This window comes from Schistocerca nitens, chromosome 2 (genome assembly GCF_023898315.1).
Source record: "Schistocerca nitens isolate TAMUIC-IGC-003100 chromosome 2, iqSchNite1.1, whole genome shotgun sequence".
Taxonomy (NCBI): Eukaryota; Metazoa; Arthropoda; class Insecta; order Orthoptera; family Acrididae; genus Schistocerca; species Schistocerca nitens.
Genome location: NC_064615.1, coordinates 565,467,341 through 565,478,496, shown reverse-complemented (window position 1 = coordinate 565,478,496; position 11,156 = coordinate 565,467,341). Strand labels below are relative to the sequence as shown.

The 11,156-nt window shown below is 42.0% G+C and overlaps 1 protein-coding gene across 1 annotated transcript in view; it reads left to right on the top strand.

Moving 5' to 3' along the window:
* The first annotated feature begins 10,577 nt into the window (after positions 1-10,577).
* The window catches only part of LOC126235160 (putative 3-methyladenine DNA glycosylase), a 116,616-nt gene continuing 116,037 nt past the window's right edge, over positions 10,578-11,156 (top strand). The window contains exon 1 of the mRNA XM_049943893.1: positions 10,578-10,690. Coding sequence (XP_049799850.1) covers positions 10,578-10,690 — 113 coding nt within the window. The remainder of the gene's footprint in view (positions 10,691-11,156) is intronic.

Sequence of the window (11,156 nt, the reverse complement as noted above, 5' to 3'; positions counted from 1 at the left end):
AGTGATGGTTTGGACCTTGAATAATTGAGTAAAATGCTTTGAAATTACGGAAAAACCTGGTAAAATTACGAAAATTTATGGAAAATGCGTAAAACTGATGAAAATATGGCAGAAAATGCGGAGGGATGAGGGTACTTAAGTGGTCGCCTGTGTGTATGAAAATCATTCCTTCCCTCCAACAGTGTGATAGGTAGGTAACTGATGCTGTATGGGTTTAAGTCTTGCAGAATATCCTTTATTCCACGTGAAGTTAAGCACTGCAAGTAATAAAAACGGAAGTCGCTGTATCCAAAGATTTGTAGGTTAGGGTGACTACCACCTAGAACAATGAAACAGCGGTCGGATACCTGGGTGCAATATGCACCACAAATATGATGAATCAATGCTCAGGGCCTCGTTGAAAAATGCAATCCCGAGACATCTGCTACCCTGTCCTGTGGAAGATTATATTAAATGTAGGAATTATCACCTTTGGACAGATGTTTGCAAATGCACCACAATGCCACAAACTCTTCCAGTTTCCGTATGTTATGACTTCCTCCACTTTTTTTGACGATAAGAAACACCATCTCTGTCTTTTAGTTCAACTATGTTGTGTGTTGTGGGAGCAGGATAGTTTAACCGATGTGATGTCCAGCTTTCTGTGAGAGCCAATGGATTGGAAAGTGTTAATGTCGGTTTAGCACCTGACACTGACCTCAAAGTCGTGGTAGAGAAACAAAATTTATGGCGGTGTACAAACCTGTAGTCATACACTTCCTAGATATGTTACAGCAGAAAGAAAAATACGTCAAACTGCGTGTGAAAGAACAGCACAAGGACCCTCCCTTGTGATTTACAGTCTGTGTGGATATGGTCCTCCTACAGTACGAGTGACGAAACTTTACACTGGTCTGTGCAAGCGACTTTGATCGCTGACCACCTACGCCAGTGGACCAATATCTGAGTATTTAATAGGGTCGCCACACATGCTTGATGTCAGTATGCACAGGGTATTTGTTTTCGATGTATCAGAAGTGAGGAATGTCGTCATCTTATTGAGTTCTCTACTGGGTGAAGTTAGTGAAGTTTTTATAGTACGTAGTTTTTCTCTGTTGGGGGACTGATGACCTCAGAAGTCCCATAGTGCTCAGAGCCATTTGAACCACTTTTCTCTGTTGGATAGTGTAACCTCGCCACTTTGTTTGTTACTGTGAGAAATTTTGCCCAACTTTACCTCCCACTCTATAAAAATCCATGTATTACCAAAACTATGTAGCCACAAACTGTTATCCAACTTAAACTAGTATACTAACCGTTGGGTAAACAAAACGCTATTTGAACTGAACTGTAACTGATGTGAATACAACTTCTCTTTATGTTAGATGCACAACTGAAGTAAAACAGTTATCTGCGCCTAATCAAACTTTGCACTAATCTCACACCTTGACAACATTTTTGCAGATTTCTCGAAATCAAAATAGCAGACAGCAAGCAGGCAGCGACGAAGCTAGATTTATATTTCTAAACAAAATTCTCGAACTATAGCCTACTCAAACTGTTGCATAGTACATGGTGCAATGTGGTAATGTGTAATGATAAATAGTGGTATGGGTAGAATATGAAATGATATTCCAAAACAATGATTTTAGAATGAAGTATGTACTGAAAAAGACACAGTAAGACTTCGCATGACCTCCACACATAACATTGATCTGAACAATACTGTGCTTAATTAAGTGAACAATAACCTTAAAAAGGTATAATGTTAACAGAGAATTTATATAAAAATCAAACGGTTTGATCAGTTGATATGTTAATGCATGACTCAGGGAAGTAGGGTGGTTTTTTCTCTCGGCTCTGAGCAAATGAACAAAGTTAACTAGCTGTCAATAATCATTTCTACGAGCCAGGTGCATAGTGATGTAGTCTTACCTCAAACTTCTTCTCTTCAAAAAAAAAAAAACTAATAAAAGACATTATTCAAAATTTAGATTCCTTTCGTCTTTCAATATATACATGATATTCATTCTTGCTGTCCTTTACAATAAAACATTCTTCATCCAACAGATACAATCACTAGTCAACACAACACTACTGAATACGTCCGTCACCTACCACAGTTCAACGAAGAGTGTACCAGACTGTGCAGTGCCGAAGACTGTGCTACAACAAGAACAATGAGTGTTTAACAGTAATGTAACTTGTTCTCTCTCTGACATGCTCATCGATAACTTACAAAATCAAAATACCTCACAATGGCACAAAATAACGAGGAAGGAGAGGATTTTTGGGTGACAGACATGAAAGAACCCTGAGAGGCGTAGATCTCTTTCGTATTGCAGTGCCTATATGTAGTTTGGAAATGCACCGCAATGCAGTAGCAAAATCCTTGTCCTTCTTCCAGTTTCCATATGACATGAGGCATGAGGTCTTCCTAATTTTCTCGATAAGAACCACCACTGTAACTGCTCGTACTGTCTTTTCTACTACCTCATGTTGCAGGAGAAAGCTTCGTTTGGCGCTGACCTTACACATTGTACGCAGTTGGCGGAGCTACAGCGAAATCTTCCCATTTCCACCAATTAGTCAAAACATGGTCCCATTAACTCAGCTTACCCTATTTTTCCAAGGGATGTAGAAGGTGGTATACTTCGTTCATCATAACAATAAATCTGATGCAAACAAACACAAACGTGATGGTTCATCAGCAGCCATAAGTCTCGTACACTGATGTTCCGCTCTTGGAAGTAGGTCCAACTTATGTACAGGATGGCGCACGAAATATGTTACCATTTTGTTTTTGAATATAAATTTTATTGTCAATACAAGCTGAAAGTAACATATACTACAATGGAGAGCCGTCCATGGAGAATTGTTCTAACTCAGCACATGCTCAATATGTCCACCATTTCGTTTTCTAACTTCCTTCAAACGAACACTGAAGTTAGTGATTACCCTACGGCACATGTCTTCCGTAATTTCACTGCAAGCTTGAAGAATAAGTCTTCTGAGCTCCATTAAATCACGTGGACGTTTCGGGAAATTTTTTTCCTTTAGGTATCCCCAAAGAAAAAAGTCACATGGATTGAGGTCTGGACTATTGGGGGCCAATTTTGCCCGTCATTGAAGCGACCTGGAAACCTGAGTGAAATGCTCCGCATGTCGAAATGCTCGTGTAAAAACTCCTACACAGTGTTTGCAGCATGTGGCCTTGCTCCATCTTGCATGAACCACTGCGTGTTGAAGGGCAAGGCAGTAGAAAAAGCTGTGGCACGAAGCTATTGCGAAGCATACTCAAATAACGCTCGCTGTTGACAGTTTCTTCAAAGAAAAAGGGTCCAATAAGTCCATGACTGGAAATTGCTGCCCACGCTGTAATCCTCGGAGCATAATGTTGTCGTTCATGAAGAACTTGTGGGTTTTCAGTGGCCCAAAAGCGTACATTTTGTTTGTTAAGCACACCGTTTAAATGAAAATGTGCCTCGTCTGAGAACCAAACGTTGTTGAGAGTTTCATCCCTATCCTCCGCCCACTGAGCAAACAGTAGTCTCTGCTGCTTGTGTTCTTCAGTGAGTACCCATACAAGATGACCTGTGCACAGTGCACAGGTCATCTTGTATGGGTACATATGGAGGTCACTTTTAAGAATGCGTTGAACGGAGCGTCTGGATATTCCCAGTTGCACTGCTGCCTTTCTACACGATTTCCCAGGACTTCTCTGTACAGCAACTCGTACCGCTTCAATATTCTCTGGCGAACAAACAGGTTTAGGCCGAGGTCGCTTCGCTTCCAATACTGTTCCTTCCAGGACAAAATTATCGTACAACCTGTGGATGGTCTTCTTGCAAGGGATCCACCGTGTGTTAAACTGTTGTCGAAAACGCCTCTGAGTTACAACAAGGCTTTCGTTTCATGAAAAAGTAACACAATTGCCGATCGTCGCTGTGTCGTCAGTCTTCCATTGTCAGCCATTGCTGCTTACTAGTCTCCTAGCGGCAGTATCGTGAATTACACGTCATTGCGTAACTCATTTGTTTTTCCAAGCTCTTCTGGTACTGCTGTAGAGATCCCAGCGGGATATCTAATGTGCGTCGTAAATTATGAAAGAAACAATTGGTAACACATTTCGTGCGCCACCCTGTATTAGATATCCTATTACTATGTCACTATAAATGAAACTTTAAGATATTCTGATGCATTAACAGCCATCAACGTTTTTCTTAGTCATATTTTAGCTACGAAGTTTTTATTTCACAAATCGTTTAGTCACAGTCTCTCTGTAAATGCTACTTGTGCTCTGATTGTCTTGCTGTTAGTACGTACTGTGAAAATGTATGACACCACTTCCTGCTTTGCAGTGAAACGTACGTGTGGAACACCGTTAATGTGGAGAAACAAATTGTTCTCGATGTTCTTCACAAAATCACAGAGAAAAATCAGCTTTGACATTTTTCGAGAAACACTATGTAATAAATAAAAGCCCGGATTCCAGGTACATGCGTGGCATAATCGATAGGGTAGTAGAATGATAAATGTGTATGCTGTGAGGTGGCTGATTGAATCTCGTTGTGATCTACAAATTTTTGTTCAGTTTGAATACCTAAATCATTTAAATATGAAATTCATCAAATACAGTTAATTAACTGATACTTAACCATCATTTTTCAAGAAAAATACACGTTTTCTAGTTTCTTATTACATATTGCATGCAAAATTCCGATTGTCTTTGAAAATATAAATTCTTAGTTATCGATATTTTAAAAAAGATTTTTAAAAATTGTTGTTGTTAGGAAAACATTACAAAATTAATTTTTTAGGAAAAAAATGAAAAATCAAATACACTTTATTTGAATATGCCCATTGTTTTGTGGATCAGATCTGGTCTCACACGATCCGGAGTGATAAGCGTCATAGAAACATAGAAAACAACAATTTTCATGGCATCGAGTACACTGTACAACTGCCGTATTTCTACAGTTGTCTCTGGACCACTGCAATCTCAACCCAATAGAACTGATCTGGAGCCAAGTTAAGAGATTTGCCACGAGAAATAACAAGACATTAAAGCTACTGAACATACTGGAACTAACGCAAGAAGCTTTGTTACAAGTCGCTGCCGAACGGTGGGTAATTGCAGAACAGTCCTTCGTAAAAGAGGAGGAGGAAATGACAATTTTTTTGGTGGTTTGGGATTCTGTTGCTGACCGTCTCGTTATCAACGTAGCAGTACTGAATTGTGTTCCTCATAGTCCAATATGGAAGGAGTTCAGAGATTACCAGACGACTGACAGCAATACCTTCAGTGCCTTCAATATTTACTACGTGGGAAATCAGCAGTGCGATTTTACCATAGCTCACGCAGAAAAATTGTCTTTGTTAAAGTCAGGAATTTTCATCATTCTCGTTTTTAGTTATAGTACTATGTTAGCTAAGATCAAGAGCATGTTATGATTTCCGTCCAGTCACCTGAGAAGGGTATTGCCTGAGTTTTACCAGATATTACTTCCTTCCGTTTAAAAATTAAATGGCATTCAATGCTACATTGTTCTCGCATTGCCTCTTTTTGTGTCTTTACTGCAACTGTTCACATCACTGCAGGCTAGTTGGATCACTTGCCTGGACAGTGCTGTCCAAGTTAAATGCGCGGGTAAAGCTGTTGCCCGATGTTATCGCCGAGTCGATGTACGCTTAACGCACAGGAAAAAACATGTTCTCATTATCGTACTTGATTGTACTCGGACCAGCTTGGCTTCCACTCCACGTGAAACGGAATCCAATGAGGTTCCAGCAAGTGCGGAAGAAAACATAGTGTAATGTTTACATGAGGTTTATTCTTATGCTGAACGGAGTATAGATATAGTGCTCATCGACCTCCGCTCAGTTCCGACTTAAATTGGAACGATTACATGGACATAGCTGTTGGGAGGGTGGGACAGAAACTTAGGAACAGTTACAACATACAGACAGACTGTCTAAAACCACTCTGGAATTTTCCTGAATGGAGTTCGAAAAAGGTGACTTGTTCGAGATGTGAGAGTGCCAAGAATCTGATTCACCAGTGGCTGTAATCATTAAAAGACGCAAGAGTGTGTTGAATGGAGAGATTTGATTCCAAACCGCAGACGGAATTTCTACCAGAAAGCGTAACACTACAGAAATGAAAAGCCAGTGTACTGATCATAGGATTCTGTGGATTTCCTACTACTTCAATCTAGCGTTGCGTTTTTAAGTGATTCCTAACATAGCACACCATCTACTGTATGTCATCATTAACAGTCAACCATCACCCTCCCTCACCTATAACACCGTGGATGTATCGCACAACCTCTGCTACATTGTCTATACGGAACTGAGATATGCGCTACAAATAGTGTTTGTTGGTGTGAGAAATATCTAGCAGCTCCATGAGGGAGTTGTAAATATCGGCTTAATAACACGTTACATAACCGAATCATTTTCTTAATTCGGTGAGAAAGGTGATTTTATTACGGCCTTACACTGGTGGTGGCGAGCATCCAACATTCGATCTGTTAATATTTAATGTCACAGTATTTGTATGGAAGAGCTCTTCATTTGGAAGCTATAATATGCCTCCACTTACAAAGCACGCATAATTTTTAACATGGATATTGTTAGCAATACATGTGTGTGCCTGTTGAACCAAGACTGATTTTTATGCAGGCTGAGAGTGACATCGTTTTTAATAGACAATTATGTTTCTTTTCCTTAGACACACCGGTACCACACGCAAGAAAAACAAACGGAGCATATCCATCCATCGAGGAATTTTCGCTCAATATTGTTTGGTGCGAACAGCATTCAGTTATTGACGACGATGTGTGATACATTCGCTGTGATCGGCAGGCTTATAAAGGATGTCTTGATGCGTAAGGTTACTGTTGCCATTATTCCGACGTATGCAAAAATTAAATGATTACGTCTGGTCATAAGGGAGGTATGGTTTTGACATCGAAAATTGCGAATTCAGTCCATCAATAGCCATAAAATGGATGGAAGATTTTATGTGGAAAGTTATATTTATTCGTAAGAAGAAAATAGATTTACATGGGCAGTTGATACTTCCAGAGAGCCGCGCGGGATTAGCCGAGCGGTCTAGGGCGCTGTAGTCATGGACTGTGCGGCTGGTCCCGGTGGAGGTTCGAGTCCTACCTCGGACATGGGTGTGTGTGTTTGTCCTTAGGATAATTTAGGTTAAGTAGTGTGTAATCTTAGAGACTGATGACCTTAGCAGTTAAGTCCCATAAGATTTCACACACATTTGAACATTTTGTTTACTTCCAGAGACACAGCCATCACGAGGAGGTCTTTGCGATACTTCACTCATGTTGAATGTCGCCATATTGGCTCTGCAGTCGTAATATTTAACTGTAATTACACTGCTAAATATGTGATTGGTTTCCTAGGACGACACTACGTATGTGCGGGGCGCATTGCGGATGTAAGCGGTAACTAGAACGAATTGACATTCCTGGCTTAAGGCTGTCGCGAGTGGTGGGTTCAAAGAAAAGTTCCTGCCGATGGCTAGTTGTTTCTCGCCCACAGCAACGTGGAAAAATCCTTGCAGTGGCCCTTGCGGCGTTCTCTGGATAGCTGAATAGTGAACTAATACTCAGTATGCATTAGGCTGTCTCTGCGATTGCGTATGTTGCATGTATTCTCTGTGGAAAATTAAGCAATTTAGTACCGATCACTGGCAAGTGATAGTGCTGGATGTATTGATATCGTCTGCATTCCTACCACTCCACTCATCGTGGACACCCTCCGTCTGGAGACCTGGCGCGACCGCTGAGAAGCGCTTTCATGGCGCCAATGAACGCTGCACTTCTCTCTGGCCAGGGGCACTGCATGTGGACATCAGCATATGAGCACGTAGGATGTGCGGGTGCTCCAGCGAACTCCGACATATAACTGTGGTAACTACTAGCACTACCATGCAATGGAAAATGGTTTAAGTGTGTGGTGTTTACTGCTTGTCAGAACTGTCCAGTGGACTCTGTTTTGCAGCGGAAAGATGGGACTGGTATTCGTTATTGTTACTATCCTATCACGTGGTAGAACATCACTCGTCTTTCTTCGTCTTGGTGTAGCTGAGAGAACCAACTTAAGGTCTACATACTGCTTTAAAAAAACAATTGCAACATGAAATTCCCGATTGATCAATTTATTGTTTCCAGTAGTGGTACTGCAAGCACATAGACCAATCCAACCTCTCTGCAGATTGTTTAAGCACACTGCATGCAACTCAGCTGAAATTTGAAATTTTTAGCTACCTTCAGCATAATGGTCTTCCTACCTCCAGCAGGAGGCAAAGGAAAAATTTCGAGTAGGGTTTCGAAACCAGGCAGCTGGGGGATCGAATCCCACCATACATACCAGTACTAGCATCCACCAATAAGATGCAAGGAGAAACTGCCCGCACACAGAGGGTATCGATTTAATTAATCAGTCAATCAATTTGATAGAGTGAGGGAATATTTCCAAGACATACACAGTTGGCGTTTTATCAGGTATGCACCACTTTGTTCAGAACAAAAGTGGCGTTAGTGTGGCACATGACAGACGCCACCTACTTCTTCTTGAATGTCTTTGCTCCATCCGCTACAGGCTTCCATGGCAGTGAAAGTGTGAAGATAAAGGTATGTACTACTACCAACGCCAGCTCTGCATGAGTGGCGAGGGGTAGGGGAGGGGGGATGGAAGAGAGAAGAGATTGAGAGGACATCTTGGTCTCTGTGTGTTTGCATACGTTGGTTCACACAAACATCAAGCAATGACTTGCGACAGAAGAAGAGAGAAAGAGACAGACCAATGGAGAGAGAGAGGCAGGAAGTGAGTCTGGTATCAAATTTCAAAGATATGCCGCTACCTGATACTTTATATGCGGAGCATTAGCGTGGTCCTGCAACTGCGGTGTTCCCTGGCCGATGGTGTGCACGGTGCAATGCGATTGACCCGGCAGTCAGCGACGTGAACAAGAGTTTATTTCTTCGCCAAGTATGCTTAGCGCGATCTGTGACAATGTAATTACGAGTGGTGAGTGTTTCATGATTGTATTATTTGCGCGATCCAAAAAATAAGCGATCTATTTAATTACTTCTTTTCGACGTATTTTAGAAGACCTGAATCTTACAAAACAGCAGAGAATGACAAGCTTTTCCAACCAAATAAAAGAGTGGTCCAACCCCTACGAACTGAGTTCTACAAATAAACGGTATATCCGTTGCTATGTAAATTACATTGATTTGAATTTTCGGTCATGAGATCCTTACTCTACAGCCTTTCTCTCGCGAATTTCCAGGTGAGGGAGGGAGGGGGCTGAGGAATATACCAGAGAGGTAAGGTTTGGTTGGCATTAGTTAATTCATTGACTTAGTTAATTAGTCAATCAAATTCATTGAGTGGGAGGGGGCTATTCAAATAGGCCTGAAAGTGTGCTTGTGTTGACGAGGAAGAGGGGAGAGGGTTGGAGACTTTCAGAGGGTTGGGGGAAATGGAGAGGGAGGGGGAGGGGTTGGGGCTTTCTCGAAAGGACGGATTACCTCCTAGGAGGCCATAAACACAACCCCCCAAGGACATAATCATTTAACAGGACAATAGGTTAAAGGGTGGGGGAGGGGGTCATAAATCAATCAAGTTTGCCCCTTAATATATTCAAACTGAACTAAAAAAGTGATGTAGAACATAGGTCACCCTACTACCATGGGATTTTGATGGTTTACCCAAGTGGCAGTGGTGGCAGATCAGACCTCCCTCTTGAAGAAGGTCTATGGTGGCGGCAGATTCAGAGAAGACACAGACTCCGCAAGTGCAGTCAAGTTCATTGTTGATATGAAGGGATTTTTGGACTTCTAAATCCAGATGATTGTTCACTTCAGATGTCACTTCCTCATCTGTGATCTTAAGGTCGACCTTTGTTGTCACTATGATGAGGGTGGGAGGAGAGTGGGGAGATTGAGGCTACTTGGCCCTGGGTGTGGTATTGACAGGCATTAAGAAGGCTCTGGGACCAAAGGTAAGGTGAGGAGGTTCAAAATGGCTCTGAGCACTATGGGACTTAACTTCTGAAGTCATCAGTCCCTAGAACTTAGAACTACTTAAACCTAATCTAACCTAAGGACATCACACACATCCATGCCCGAGGCAGGATTCGAACCTGCAACCACTATGTCCATCCTTGGAGAGGAGAGCAGTATGGAAGTTAGCTTCAGGGATGTTAGTAAGATGGAGTCTTTTCTTGGGATGGTTTATTGGATGTGGAGGCTAGTTTGGTATGTTTTGAGTTCGAGAGTGAGGAATTTCGGTTTAAGGAAGTTTGGGTCGAGGTTGAAGAGGATGAATCTGTGAATGGTAGGGGAAGAAGCTAGAGGAGGAGGAGCTGAATCTATATGCTGAGTGTCATTGGGTTCAGTTTGGAATATTTTTGGCCGTGATGTGGAAGAGATGTCACTGGTTTGACGTTTTGTGGGTTTCTTAGCTGCTGTTGGAGAGGAGGATTGTTGTGGGACGGGGGTGGAAAGATTTGATGTTATTGATGCTTACCTGTGAGTTTTGCAGGTCCTTCAGCACAGCTTGTAATGGTCGGTGCAGTGGGAATTGTGACATCACCTGTTGCAACTGTTACTCAGCAGGCTATGACATGTGCGACTGTGGTGGTGGTGGCTGGCGAGTCATGGCTGGAAGAGAAAAGGTAGGTGAAGTTGGCGACAGAGAGTTGCATATGTAACTGCTGCAGCAGGACAGAATACATTAGGTATTCCCTGTCGGAATTATATCCTGAGAGCAGCCCAGACACTTCTTATTCCCGAGAAGAAGAGGGGTTCCAACTCTCAAATGTTGTCATGACCTGTTGAGGCTCCCACGTTTAGGCCCAAAGAATGGCATGTGATTGACCGGATTACTTCATCATGACAACCGACGAGTAATGAGATGGCGCCCTCTATGACCGTAGATCTTTTTTTGCACTCTCCATCCAGTGTTGCTTGCAGCGCCATCCCTTGGATGAGGCGGTAAACAGCAAGATGTCTTTCTCAATATTCTTTGTTTATCAAGTGCACACATCCATGCGTTACTAAGAGTGTAACTGGTGTCACTATTGAAATTATTTTCACATAGTCTAATATCAACTGATTCCCTGATCAGAGAGACCCAATAGA